At 41.6% G+C, this 16,142-nt stretch overlaps 1 protein-coding gene across 1 annotated transcript in view; it reads right to left on the bottom strand.

Moving 5' to 3' along the window:
• The window catches only part of ADGRV1 (adhesion G protein-coupled receptor V1), a 1,990,932-nt gene that overhangs the window by 1,095,185 nt on the left and 879,605 nt on the right, over positions 1–16,142 (bottom strand). Inside the window, exons 59-60 of the mRNA XM_085632468.1 lie at positions 14,284–14,448; positions 10,865–10,982 (exon numbers count right to left, since the gene is read on the bottom strand). Coding sequence (XP_085488594.1) covers positions 10,865–10,982; positions 14,284–14,448 — 283 coding nt within the window. The remainder of the gene's footprint in view (positions 1–10,864; positions 10,983–14,283; positions 14,449–16,142) is intronic.

The raw sequence follows: 16,142 nt of genomic DNA, 5'->3' as shown, positions 1-16,142 counted from the left end.
TTCATAAAAACAACTAGAGCGCTTATTGTCTTCATTATGACAAAAGTATGGCACACCTGAAGCCATCTTGATTGGAATAAACTGGTAACACTTAAAACATTTAATTCAAAAAGGAACACAATGGGGGGTTCATTTTGCCATAGAAATTATGATTAATGCTGAAGAAAGAAAATGAGGGCACATTTTGAGTGACTTCTCAAATCCTCTTCTATTTCATTAAAAAATTCTGACATGCAGACTGAAACATGCGCTTTTAATACCAGGAGCAGACTTCCATGGTGAACAGTAGTTTTACTACAGTGATCTAATGAGCAACTAGAGTGCTAACATTCAGAATTTATGGCAAATGTGTGACATATCTGAATACCTTCATGATGGAATCAAAGTAAAAAACTGAAAGCATTTCCTACTGAGGAGACTGCAGTACATGAGGAAATTAGCAAACTTCATAACAAATAAATCTCCCAAGATGGCCACCGGAGACAAAAGAGCCCAAATGTAGCCCAAAATCACCCAGATATAGCCCAAATATAGCCCAATGACAGAAGTGTGCAAAACACTTATTATTTTGTGTTTTTGCAGTGTTATATAGTGCAGACTTGTCAGGTATTGGAGTGCTTTACATGAGCATTGGTTACATCACACAAGAACAAATTCATTTTGGTTGTAGACATGGGGAGACTAAGTGATTTGACCAGAATCACAGAATGTCGAGCTGAAGCAGAAACTTCAACCTGGTTCCCCAGTTGCAAAGCCCGCAGTTCTGGAAGTAACACCACATCCTCTCCCCTAAGTGCAACATTTAATCAAGTGGTCAACTGGATAAAAAAACATAAAGATAACAAATAATTTAAAAGTGCTTTGTCGCTATTTGAAAACTCAGAAAATATGTCCTTATTTTAGTCTTTTAGAGCACTAACCATAATTTTGATGCCAATAAGACCCTCTCATATATGTAATTTCTAAAGGAAATGCTCTAGGTATTACAGTTTTGATAATAAATATAGAATGTTAGCAATCTAGTTGTTCATTAGGATACTGTTGAGAGGCAGGGGCCAGGGGCACGGACTCTGAAAATTGAAGGCAGGTAGGAGGGTGCAAAGGCAACAATTTAACCATACTGAGCAGGCAGGAAGGGCTGTGGAAGCACAACAGACTATGGAGGGCAGTGGAAAAGGGGGCAGGGGCAACAAACCAACAATACAGGACTTGCAAGAGAGGCTGTGGCAATGTAATAGACCATTGTGGGCAGAAGGAAGAGGCAATGGTAGTACAACCATACATGCTAACAGACCCGATTCAGCCAGGAAACGTCCAATGTTTTTAAGCTCAAATGGGCTTTATTTGATCTGTCTCCTGTCTACAATCTCCTCTTTTTCAATGTAACTCAAAGGGGAAAATCAATACCCCAGTTTTTTTTCAAAATCTCCCTCTTACCAAGTTCAAAATGTTCGCAAGTATGGTACATTGGATCATGGAAGGAAATGGGATAGGGACATGGACTTGGATAACAGAGGACAGGAGGGACATGGAGAGGTGCACCAAACTGACCCTGCAGGGCAGGCATCAGGGTTTGCAGCAGCACAATACACCACACAGGGCATGCAGGACGGGAGTGCAGCACAACAATCCATAGAAAGCAAGAGGGAGGGGAAAGGACCATGCACATGGACAACAGAGAACAGAGGGGCAAGAGGCAATGGTAGCTAGCTGACCATAATGGACAGACAGGAGAGAAAGCTGCAGCATAACAGACCATAAAGGACAGGAGGGACGGATCAGGGGCATTACAATGGAACAGACAAGCCAGGAGGGAGGGAGTAGGGGTCTGCACATGTAAACAGAGGGCTGGGGGCAAGGGGGCAGGGCAGGAGCAGCAAGATAGCCATGGAGGTCAGGCAGGATGGGCACTAGAAGCAAGACACACCATGAAGAGCAACAGTGAGACTGTGATGGCATACACACAGACCATGGAGGGAAGGTGGGAGGGGGTCAGGGGCAGCTAACTGACCACACAGGGAAGGTGGGAGGGGCCATGGCAGCACAGAAGACCATGCATGGCAAGTGGGAGGGTTAGTGGCAGCACAATGGCTATGATGGGCAAGAAGGAGGGTGCAGGGGCATGCACAAAGGACGATGGAGGATAGAAGGGAGGGTCAGGACCTGTGCACAGACAAGAAAGTTCAGGGGAAGGGGCCTCACAATAGACCACACGGGGCAGGCAGGAGGAGCAGTTGCAGCACAACAGACCAGGGAGGGCAGAAGGGTGTGGCAGTACAATGGACCATGTAGGACAGGAGGAAGAGGATAGGGGCATGCCATGTGGACAGGCAGGGTGGAGGTGGCAGGGACAGGTTACAGTCATCTGACAATGCTAGGCAGGTGGGAGGGGAGTGGCAGCTCAACAGAACACTCAGAGTAGATAGGAGTGGCAGGTCCATGGGACATGGTGGGCAAAAAGGATGGAGCAGGGGCATGCACTAAGACATCGGAGGGCAGGGGGAAGGAGAATAGGGGCAGCAAGCTAAGCACAGAGTTTAAGCAGGAGGTCAATGATGGGGCATAGAATTGGGCAATGGAGGGCAGGAGGAGTGGACTGGTACATCATACTAAATTGAGGGCAGTGGCAGCACATCAGACAATGCATGGCAGGAGGGAGGAGGCTAGTCCATGGATTCACACAACAGAGGATAGGGGAGGAGGGGGATGGGGCAGCAAGCTAACTGTTCAGAGAAGGCGGGTATTAGGAACTTTATTGTTTTTAAAACATTGTGTCTGTGCGAACTACTTAAAATATGAACAAGTATGCAGCATAATCTCACTTTTATTCAGGAAGAAGAGGACGTTTGTGACTGTGACTCCGGGATCACTTGGCAGAAACACCCCCTGACCCTCCACCCCCTATCGCAAAATGTAATGCCCGTGAAAAGGGTAGGTGAACAGTGTTATATAGAACATAGTCCTGAGAGCACGATTGAAAATGAAAACTAGATATAGTGTATGGTATAAACTATGCACCAAAAAGTGTGATATAAGATGAACCGGGCGTGAAATATAATATGCAATACATTGTGCGCAATGACAGATTCATTGGAGAGCGCGAGATAGCACAGGCACTAGCGCGTGCTATGCGATATGCGCCTTGGAGTGTAATATGCACAGGGCAGTGTTGCGTAACCTAACTAGTCTCTAAAGTTGTAATATAAAATATGTGCTGGGGAGTGTAACGTTGCATATGCACTGTGACAAAGATATGGATACCAGATTGTAATATGTATGGCATAGCACTGTGCGTTATAACATAGGCATCGAGGAAGGCACGTTAGATGGGGCAATATAACCCGTGCGAAGACAAGTGTGGCATGACATATTCACGGGGTGGTGTTACAGTGCACATGGGCTAGAGAGTGTCATAGCATATGTACTAGCTAGTGGAATACAACACAGAGGTGTGTGGCACTCGGCAGGCAATGGTGGGTGTAACACAGCATTGGGCTCTGTCAGGAGCGCGCTGTGACTCTCAAGTGATGTTCGTCCCCTTTCCAGAGAGTAAAATAAAAAGTATTACACATCCGGCAGTGGATGTGTGTTTTATTAACCGTGAGGGGGGTTTCTTGCATAGTTTTGGTCGAATTTTTGTCGAATCCCCTTTGAATGGCTTGGTGTGCATGTGTATTAAATGTGCCCGTCAATAGCTACCCATGTTTGTATAAATAAACGACAAGGGTGTCTACCGGGATTAGGCACGGTAGGGCATCAGACATGTCAGAGCTTCACTAGTGGTGTAAATACATTCCACGTGGATTCATTGCATGCATAGTCGCCTTTTAATGAATATCACGCAAATTGTCATGGTGATAGGTACGTACGGTTTGTCCAGCATGTCCTAGGTGTGTCTATAAATATATATTTTTTAAAAATAATAAAAAACAGTGGCCGGCCCTGGGGATTGGAGTCAAAAAAATATAATTAGAAGACAGGCCCTGGGGGATGGGGTCATCAGGGCCAATAAATTAGAATAAGAAGGGGAACCACACAGCCCCCCTTCTTAAAAAATTAAAATAAATAAAAGACTGGCATCGTGCCGGAGGCCATGCCCCCTTCGTGCAGCACTCTGCAAACGCGCCCCCAACAGGCATCTCCAGTATGCGCCAGGGAGCTGCGCTGCAGACAGGTGTTCTGAGGGCAAGCCCCTTTTTACACCTCTCTGCAACGCAGCTCTGTGGCGCTTACTGGAGGTACCTAGTGGTCTAGTTTGACCCTAGGGACCCTTAGGATTCAAGGGGACTTAATCTCTCAACTTAGAACAGCCACAGGGCGCGTTTACACAGTGGTGAAGGGAGGGGACGGGGCCTGAGGTGACGTGTGCAAACACGCACTATGGCACGTTTTAAATTGGGGATATAATTTCCCTTCAATACTGAGGGCCCCTGGGGGCTAACTAGCCCACCAAGTGCTTCCAGTAAGCGCCACTGAGCTGCATTGCAGAGAGGTGGTCCAGGCCGTGCCACTTTTTACACCTCTCTGCAACGCAGCTCTGTGGCACTTACTGGAGGTACCTAGTGGGCTAGTTGGACCCTAGGGACCCTCAGGATTCAAATGAACTTAATCTCCCAACTAAAAACGGACACAGGGCGTGTTTACACAGTGGTGAAGGGAGGGGACGCGGCCTGAGTTAACGTGTGCAAAAACGCCCTGAGGCCTGTTTTAAGAGGTAGTTTTAATCCCCATGCCCTATTATATACTAGGGGCTTACAGAGGAGGTCATGCTAATCACAGGGGGACCCCAACGCATAATGTTCCCTAGTGTATGTAGGTGTTTTCACTGTATTCTAAGTGTCTTTTAACATAGCACTGGCTCTAGGACTGGTTAGTCAGACTCAGTTACCACCAGTATCCGTCTGAAAAAGTTGAGGGTACAGGATGATTTTGCAACAAGGCTTCTTTCTGCTCTTCTTTTTGTTCTTTCTGCACTTTATCCTTCTTCCTGCACTTATCTTCGTATTTGAGGACTTCTGTTGCTTCTTTCTGCACTTCTTTTGTTTCTTTCTGTGCATTTGTTCTTCTTTCTTCACATGTCCTATCTCTGTAGGCATAGTTAGAAATTAGCATTTAAAAAACCTTTGAAATTCACAGAAAAAAACATAGGTTTCAGGCACGTTATAGTTAGGAATTAGCATTTAAAAAACCTCAGAATTTCACTGAAAAAAACCATAGGTTTCAGGGGTGTTATAGTTAGCTGGACTTTTCACTTGTACAAAACCATTGAAATTCCCCCGTTATAGTTAGTTCAGCTAACTATAACTCGCGCGCCCGCAATGCACTGCTGATGACGTCACATATTACATCACTCATGACATCTCAAATGACATCACTGATGACATCACTGATGACATCATCCTTGTGATAGAGTGGCAGACCTCCTCTCACCGTAATATAACCTTTGATACACACATTCAAAAATAGAGACTAAAATTTTCAAAACAATGGACATACCAATACCAGTTACAAAAACCTCTTCAGTAATTCTAAGATCCACATACACATCCACTCATTCACCAACAGTCCTATACTGTCACTCATACATGTACTCACTCATCATATGTACTCATACACCTATACATCCTGTTACACAATGCCACTCATCCATAGAGTTACTCACACACATAGTCACTCATGCTAATAAAGAATCAAGCATACATTTACTTGCATATACAGTTATACACACACCACCACACTTACTTCTACGGAAACTTACAAATACTTAGGCTTTTAAACAATCACTTATAGAAACACATACTTATTCATACAGGAACTCTTTCAATCTCTCACTCTCACATATACTCACATATATACACCAATAATCACATATACTAGTTTAAAACATATGTAGTTACTCATAAAGACACTATTGAGACAGTCATTCACTCACTAACACACCCATACACACACTCATCCACCCATACAGTCCTGCACACATGCTGTGTTCAACACATACAAACAGTGAGTCACTCATTCATGCACCTATGCACTACGTAATACCCCCCACCGAACCATGCAGACACTCAGACTGATACTCATAACCTATATAGATACCCATGTAGCTACTCACCAAGCCATGCAGCCACTTATACACAAAGTGAGAGACTGATACAGATATTTACATATTTAAACATTACTCACTAAGCCATGTATTCACTATGATACACTTAATCAGTCAGTTACACAATCAATTTTTCAAAAACAAATCATCCATTTAGACACTTATATACCCATTTATTCATCCATCGACCTTGAGATATACATATATAAAACATATTTAATTTTCAGAAAAACACACATTCACTGGATGATGTCATCAGTGATGTCATCAGTGATGTCATTTGAGATGTCATCAGTGATGTCATGAGTGATGTCACTGACCTTGTCATGAGTGATGTAATATGTGACGTCATCAGCAGTGCATTGCGGGCGCGCGAGTTATAGTTAGCTGAACTAACTATAACGGGGGAATTTCAATGGTTTTGTACAAGTGAAAAGTCCAGCTAACTATAACACCCCTGAAACCTATGGTTTTTTTCAGTGAATATATATATATATATATATATATATATATATATATATATATATTCTACTGGTCGCCAGTAGATAGTTATAGTTAGGACCTATTTTCCATAGGAAATCCGCAACATTCTATTCCCAATAAGTCTGGCGCCGATTGACGAATCTTCGTGAAATTTTCCAAACTTTTGCCCAGCTCCGCTCCGCTCCTACCCTGAAAGGTTTGTGGTGATACGTCAAGGGGGGGCCGAGAAAAAAGGGGGGTCCCAAAACGCGTTTTCCCCATGCAATTTCCCATAGGATCTGTTGTCGCAGCTACAGCCCGAACCGCTGAACGGAATGACACCAAATTTGGCAAAGAGGTAGTCCTCAGTTCAGATGTGTGCCTTTTGCATAAATGGTGTGAATCTGTTCAGCAGTTCCTGAGAAAATTAGGGTAAAAAAGTTAGTGATATTTATGGCCGGGGAGGATCCGCAGACCCTACCCGCACCATACGTGCACCCTCCCCGAACCGAGCGCACCCTCCCGATCGCGTGCTGAATGCTAATTGGCTGTCAAGTGTCTCTCTACATTCGAAACCAGGAACTGTTGGCGGCCATTTTCTGCCTCGGTTGAAGCAAGGCTGAAGAAGCAAGGGGAATAAGTGTGTAAAACATATAAAGGGGGCAGAGTGGAAATACTCTGACCCTCTAGAGGTGCTTAGGAAGGACCCCCTGGGGCCTCCCTTTTTAAAAAAAAAAATGGCGAAGTGCGCGCATGGTGCGCGCATCCTATCGCATTGGATGCACTGATCCTCTCGTGGTGGGTTCGCGGATTCAAAAACATGGAAAAAATATATATAAAATAAAGTTTTGCACATATAGTTAAAAAATTATTTTGAAAAATATTAAAAATATGTTTGAAAAACCCATTAAGTTCAAATAATATTTTTTAATTTTTAAAAGAATTAATTGAAAAAATACGTTTAAAAATGTTAAAAATGGTAATAAAAAAGTATTTAAAAAAAATGTAATTAATGAAATGACACACTGAATTTGAAAAATATAGAAATCCAATCAAAATCATTAAACATGATATCTTCAGAGATAAGTTATAGATAGGAATTAGCATTTAAAAAACCTTTGAAATTCACTGAAAAAACCACAGGTTTCATGCACGTTATAGTTAGGAATTGGCATTTAAAAAACCTTTGAAATTCACTAAAAAAAACATAGGTTTCAGGCATGTTATAGTTAGGAATTGGCATTTAAAAAACCTTAGAAATTCACTGAAAAAACCATAGGTTTCTGGGGCGTTATAGTTAGCTGGACATTTCCCTCGTACACAACCCTAGAAATTCCCGTGTTATAGTTAGTTCAGCTAACTATAACTCGCTCCCCCTCAATGCACAGGTGATGACGTCACATATTACATCACTGATGACATGGTCAGTGACATCACTGATGACATCACTGATGACATCTCAAATGACATCAATAATGACGTCATCCATGTGATAAATTAGTGCATCTTCTCACACCCTAATATAACCTTTGATACACAAATTTCAGACGGCCATTTTGACAACCATAGATACTCCAATACCAATAACTACTCACCCACTCATTGCCTTTTAGGTCTACATACATGTCCACTCACTCACCTCTACAGTCACTCATACTTACAGTCACTCTGTGCATTTATACACCTATAGAGACACTCACACACCACCAATCATCCATTGAGGTACTGACACATCTAGTCAGTCATGCAAATAATTAATCACAGTCCAATTTACTCACCTATACAGTTAAACACACTCAAGTTCACTTACTCATAAAAATAGTAACAAATTCTGTGTCTTCCTGCAGAAAAAACAAACAGCACATGACACAGATATCCTTGCACTATGGCGCATACAGCCACTCCCAAAATCACACACTCTCACATATAGATAGTTATATACTCTTACACACATATACACTGCGTTTCACATATGTAGTTACTGACACATGTACAACTGAGATATACATTCAATCACTAACACACCCATACATACACTCACCCAACCATACAGTCCATCACACAGGCACTCTTAAAACCATGCACCCAGTGAATCACCCACTCACACATCTAGCCACAGAGTCACACACACCCTACCCACACAAACACTCAGGCACCCATACAGATACTCAGACAACCAATCAATAACCCATATAGACACTCACATAGCTATTCACAAAACCATGCAGCCACTTATACACCAACACACAGACACATATAGACATTCACACAGTTTAGTCACTATTCTGCAGTAAGATACATTTAATGACTCACTTATAGAGTCAATTACGCACATAGAAAATCATCCATTCACACACTTGTACACCCACTTATTCTTCAACAGGCCTTTCCCTATATATAATAAACATAATAAAACTGTTCAGAAACACATACTCAATGGATGATGTCATCAGTGATGTCATCAGTGATGTCATTTGAGATGTCATCAGTGATGTCACTGACCATGTCATGAGTGGTGTAATATGTGACGTCATCAGCTGTGTCCCATAATACATCTCAAGAGTGCAGCGCAGTATCTATGTTGCTCCAGTGATGTTACACAAGCGCTGCACACTCCAGCATGATGTTAAAAGGTAAGTATGGGTTGCCAGCAAGAACTGGTGCACTCACAGACTCCTTGTTGGAGTGTGCAGCGCTTGTGTAACATCACTGGAACAACATAGATACGGCGCTGCACTCTTGAGATGTATTATGGGACTTGTAGTGTGGCTTGCAGGCACGTGACACGCACGATATATAAATCACCTGGGACATTGCACAAGTGATGAGGCACCTTTGATAAAGACAGTTTGTCGAAACGCGTCAGGGCCATCACGTCTCTTTCTGTCTGCGCTATCAACAATAAATGCTGTTTCTCCGGACCCGGGCTGTGGCACATCTTTTCTTTGTATTGCAAATCAACCGGAAGTGCTGTCTTCGGTAGTCACGGCCGCCCTGCAGGGTTGGGGGCCCCCGACGACAGCGGATGTCCAAAAGTGTGTAACAAGGGGGGCATGACCCGCTCACCACGCCGCTAGCCTTTGGATATACCGGCGAGTATTGTGGCACGAGGTGAGAAAGGGAGTCGAGCGAGGTCCATACCTCGTCTTGGCAGGATCCGGACACTGCGCATAGTGAATATTGTGGGGACATAAGAAGGAGTCTGTGAGTGCACCAGTTCCTGCTGGCAACCCATACTTACCTTTTAACATCATGTTGGAGTGTGCAGCGCTTGTGTAACATCACTGGAACAACACAGATACTGCGCTGCACTCTTGAGATGTATTATGGGACTTGTAGTGTGGCTTGCAGGCACGTGACATGCACGATATATAAATCACCTGGGACATTGCACAAGTATAACCTTTGATAAAGACAGTTTGTCGAAACGCGTCAGGGCCATCACATCTCTTTCTGTCTGCGCTATCAACAATAAATGCTGTTTCTCCGGACCCGGGCTGTGGCACATTATATATATATACACAATGTTACACTCAGAACCAGTGCTGGTTGTTTTTCATTTTCTACTTTTATAGTCGTTATTTCTTTCCATCTGTTCTTTTCATCCTTATTTTTACAGTGTACTAAAGCTCCCCAAACATTGTTAATGGGACGATTGCTTGCTTGCTGCTTATTTCATGTGTAGTGCACTGCATTCTACACGACCACTGCCTCCGAAACAGGCGACCATCATCAAATGGTATTGTCCATGGTGTATCATTGTCTTTCCATTCCAAGACAGCCAAAACGTTGATTCTAAATGTGGTGCAATACTAGAATAGTATTTAATACAATGAATTATTACTCACAATACCATTCCAAGATGGCTATCCACTGCTGTGTTTTATTGTATTTGTTATCACAGGCATAGGTATGCTATATTAGGTGGGAGCACGGTTTCTTTTTCTACTTCTATTCTTGTAATTTATCTTGCATATGTTGTTGCTTTTGTAGAGTGCTGGATGAATGGATTCATAAGTGCAAAGATGAGTGACAGAGTCCACGCCTAAACCCATCAATGACGAGGGCTACTTTCATTTATAAGCCAAAGCTATTGGCATTACTAATTCATGTTTAAAACATAACTTCACAATTGGAAGGAAGAATATCCAACTGGGGGCACTGAAAAGGTAAGCCAAATCTAGCGAAAGTAATATAAAGCAATGTGGAAATAAAAAAACCATTGATTTGAAATTAACCCACTGCAAAAGGAACGAAAAGGAGCAAGAAGAAACAAGTTCATCTCATAGTTTTTCTTACCATCAAAAGGAGATATTTCTGTATTATCCACTGCTATCAGCTGAATGGAGTATCTCTCATTGCCTTCTAGCAAGCCATCCTGTATTGCTTGCAAAACTATGGTTTTTCTCGAGTCAGTCTGCATGGTGGGGAGGGGAGTCAGGGAACCAAAATAGCAGTGATCATTGAAAGGTTGTTAGTATTAAAATAAATACATAATTTATGATAATTTCATAACTTTAAACTGCAGTAGTTTTACATGTAAAGAAAGATTTTCAAATTGTTAGTGATTAAGTTCCTGATTTAGATCTCGGAGAATGGGTTACTCAGTCACAATGGTAACAGATATCCTGTCCGCTGAAATATAAATACCATTATATCTCATTGGATTTATCTTTCAGAGGACAGGCTATTGACCATCCCACCCTAATAAGCACCATAGAGTCTTGAATGTGATTCCCTGGCAATGTCTTTCAGTAGTTCTCCTGCTTCATTTCCAACCAACACCAGTTTTCTCACATGGGCCCCTCCAAGCCCAAAAAGATCTATCCCCTGTGGAGTTCCTCAGGGTTCCACACTGTTCTCTGTCATCTCCAGCCTTTACATAGATCCACTAGGTTGTCTACTCACAGATAACAACATCAAGATTCATCCATATGCTGATGATACACAACTCAATTTGAAGGTCTCCTCTGTTTCAGACACAAAGTACCTCAGATACTGTCTGCACATCATCCAGACCTGGATATCCAGCACCTACCTAAAGCTCAACCCAATAAAGACATCATTCCTATTAACTGCCAAGGACAATAAAAAAGAAACAGTACACAAGAGACTCAATGACAAATCTTGGAAGCTTCAAACCTCAACTTTCACCGAATGCCAAGTCACTTAGACACAAACCTAACCCTCAATGAACACATTGTCAAAAAGCCAAAGTTGCCCTGGTTCCAACTCTGTCTTATAAAGAAAGTTAAACTGTTTCTTACAGAAAGCGACTTCGTACCTGCTGTTCAATTCCTTGTATTCTTGTATCTGGTTGTTGTTAATGCCCGGCTCAGTGGTCTTCCAAACTCCACAATGGAATATGTGGTGTTTACAATGCAAACAATTACAATGCATGCCTTTACAATGCGGTTTTTACATCACAACTACCTTTGCACGATTTTACAATGCATGCCTTTACAACTCATTTTTAAAAACTACCATTACAACGCATACCATTACAACGCATACCATTAAAATGCATAATACTTTTAGGGTAACATTGAGGTAAGTGTTGGTAGTGTAGGGGTAAAAATTACTATTCCCATTCCAGTGAGTGCAACAGTAGGGTAAGTGTTGGATAGTGTAGGGGTAAAATTACTATTCCTACTCCAGTGAGTGCAACAGTAGGGAAAGTGTTGGATAGTGTAGGGGTTGAAATTACTATTCCCATGTGCACCAAAACCCATACCCACCCTAAATCTAAAAAATCACCTTTACGTACCTTATAATGTGTTGTAATAGCATGCATTGTAATGGTATGCGTTGTAATGGCATGCATTGTTGTGACATGCGTTGTAATGGCATGCGATGTAAACGCAGTTGCGTTGTAACAGCTGCATTGTAAAGGTAGTGCGTTGTAATGACTGCATTGTAATGGTTGTTCCCCCCCACAATGGCACCTCCACAGCACATCTCATCCATGGCCAGAATAAATATGATCACATCACCAACATACTGATGGAACTCCACTGGCACACTTTGCCATCCTGCACCATCTTCAAAAGACAGCTGCACCATTATTATAGCCATCATGACCATCACCATCTCTTGTGGTTTTTGGAACACCCAGTCAGGACACCATCAGACTGCAGACTAAGAAGTGTAAAAAGAAAAAACAAGATAGCAGAACTTTTCTATCCATGCACCCAGGATCTGGAACAACATCCTGAACAACATCCTCTGATCATTCACAACTGACCTAACGCTGCTCCAATTTAGTAAAGACTTGAAGAGGCACTTCTCTAAAGAACACTACATTACATTGCATTAACAGTCTACTAACTAGCTACCTCTTTCCTAACACTTATTGATTTATGTTTGTATTTGACTAAATACAGCACTATACTGCCTTTTAGGTAGGCTAGGTTCATGCTATCGAAAATACACATAAATAAATGCATGAATACATACATGATTGGAACCAATAAAGAAAAAAACATTTTGTGAAGATTTGTCAACCTGACCTTGGTGCCAGATATGAGACAACTCTCAGTGACACAGAACCTTCCAATGTTCTTTCGGCATATCCCAGTGGAAAAGGGAATTAATGAAATGCACGGAAGCTGAAAATACAGCTATTAATACATACACTCAGGGGTGGGACTAGGCAGGTGATATGGTGGGACACGAGTCTCCTGAATTAGCAGAAAAAAACTAAAATAATTCTTCCTTACAGTTGAAGATGTATGCAAGGTATGTGGGTTTGGTTAACTATACTACAACGTACCCCTGTCTGATATAAAGGCATGTATCATGCATATTAAATGGAGCGTGCAATTAATAAAGGCCATAACTATGTACATACAAGCCAAACCAAATGCAACACATTCAGCACAAATACCAAGCATAATCGTACCCTGGACCCAAACATGCCTGGGCAACAGGATCAGTTCTACTGAGAATATTGTCTGAGCATTTGAAGTGTTTTTGTCGCAGTTCTTGGTAAATTTTAATTAAAAATCATTATTCTCCAAGTTATGGAAAGTCATACTCTATCACAAAAGCGATTTCAGTTCTTGCTGGAAGTGCTAAAAGAGGATGGGTTTAATTGCCTTCTCAAGCACCCACAATAAGTGTGTGTGGTCAAAAGAGGGATTGCGGAAGCTAGGGCAAGTGTTTCCTGTTTTGTTCTCCCTTCCCAGCTGGGCTACACTTTGCAATTGTCACATGTATTCTGTAGGAACTGGCTGGCCCTGGTGCCAGGCAGAATAGAAAGTTAAGTGAAAGTGAAGATGGCACATATCTTACACTTCAAATAAATGAGGAAAATACTCTGTCATGGTAGTTAGAGTACACCCTTACTCATTCTCTGAAAGGGTTATACTCAGATCAAGAAAACATTTTTTTTTCATGTAGAGGAATGTTATGGCTTTGCTTTATTGGCTTGAAATACTACTTCTATCGAGGTCCTGGTTTATATCCTATGCTATTTAATGGATGCAAAGTTTCCTTTTACGTTTACATTTATTTGGTGCATCACTGTCCTGCACAGATTCTGCATGTTGCATGTGATTGTATTGAATTTAAACACAATGGAATGACAATAAGAGATGCCATTTGTGGGGAGTTTATATTTAAAGATATAAGTCACATACTATAGTAACATTATATAAAATTGCAATGCTGTAATGTAATTTATGCTAGACAGTTAAACATTCCAGTAAGTTAAGTACCTCATTAAAGAAAATAGTTCCATTCAGAGGACTAAGATCAAATTTTGCTGCATCCTCCAGCATCCAAATAATTCTTACTGCACCTCTTCCACCTTGACTCCGCGCCACAGTCAAGGACACTGACCCAGCTGGGTCACCAGGCGACTTTGGCTCATAAACTGTTACCTTGAAAAGAAAAGAAAAGTCTGAGAGACAAAGACTATAGCTTCTCATCCATCAGCAAACACCAACAATGGCTCAAAGGCTACTCCTTTGAATATGAGCTCCGTTCCTGAAAACCTTTGTCCCAAAAGAGAACAATTCTGCATGGTTGAATGGACAGATTCAAGTATATATATTATTTGCAGCAAGGCGTTTAAAGGTATCTGGATCCGTATCAAGAAGGGCTGCGCTGAGGTAGTGCAGAACCGAGCCCCCAATTAAAGCTCCAGTAATGTGTAATGTGAATTCTTTTAACCAGAGATTTCTCGAAGTTAGAGCCTGATATTTAGAAAGTACAGGTCGAAAATAGCGAGACAGGTTTGCCGCTTTCTATTTCTGAGATTTAATGTCTAAAATAATGCAGTAACTTATAGACACAAGTAGTTAATTTAATTCAATGTACACACTACAGACATATTAAAACATGCACTCTGCTCTAGGCTGAGCCAGCCCAGTCCTTCATGATTTGGCCAATACATACCTTTGTTACTCGACACACAATCATGTTTCTAAGGTATGATTTATTTCACTTGGCTTATTTCATTTTTGTCAACACTTGTGGTGGCTAGGCATTTAACTGTGAGGAGCCCCAACATTTTCCACTTTTCACTCCCCTGCTATGTTTCTGTGGGCTACGAAATGTGGGATTGCCATGCGCCTGCACTCCTCACTTACATGCAAATACTACATTTGTTCACATGCAAACATAGGCAACTGCACGCAGCATAAACAGCCAGATTTCAAAGATATGCAAATGAGTCCCACTGGGTATCATAGAAAGAGAAGATATGAGGGAAAATCATCTGTCAGTACCTTTTTAAAAAAATATATATATATTTTTCAAATGATGATAACCACAATCTGAAGACAATGGAACTCCTGTCACAGTTTTCCTTATCAACATCTGTCAGTACCAAAAAGGAATCTAGACTTAAATGAAGTTACGCGTGTGGGCCACAAAGTGGCTTCAAGGCTGTGATTTTATCCTTGGTTACTGATACCCTTTGTAAAGCCTGCCTTCAATTGGTCAGCAAACCCGGGTTAAGATTCTCACATTAAAATTCATGTTTAGATCCTCAGAATTTTATTCATACAAGAGGCTTTGTTTTCCAAGCAAATTGCATAAGTGATTAAGTTACTGAATCAATCTGGAGAAAAAAACATCCTAGCTTCTATATCAATGAAATTTAGTACACTGTTGAGCAGAGATATCCTGTTGTCCTGAGCAGATGTAGCAATTCTTTTTGACTCTGGTCTCTTGGCCTACTTGATCACCAAGCCGTGGCGAGCATAATATATGGTAACCCCGTAACCATGTCTTTCTGTACATGCTGCCTGGCTAAATTCAGTTTAAGATCATATCAATCACCAAGAAAGTAGTCTGTAGTACATGCATGTGCTATGTCTAAAAGACCTTTCTAAGGTATGATGAAACCCAATTCTTATTTTCAACGAATTCTCTGACCATCGGAACACCAAGGAAAGCGGTCTGGAGGGTGTATCCTGGTTGGGTTCGGAGCTAAGCAGTGGAGCGTACTACTCAAATTTATAATGAAGTGTTATACTCACTCCTATTCGAGGGGAATAAAATGCAGAACCATAAGATCACAGAAACAATCCCTTTACAAATAAATATCAAAAGCAAGCCAGTATCTTCA

The sequence above is a fragment of the Triturus cristatus genome, chromosome 2_1, assembly GCF_964204655.1.
Source record: "Triturus cristatus chromosome 2_1, aTriCri1.1, whole genome shotgun sequence".
Classification (NCBI taxonomy): Eukaryota; Metazoa; Chordata; class Amphibia; order Caudata; family Salamandridae; genus Triturus; species Triturus cristatus.
The sequence above is the reverse complement of the archived record's forward strand: the minus strand, read 5'-3'. Positions and strand labels throughout refer to the sequence as shown.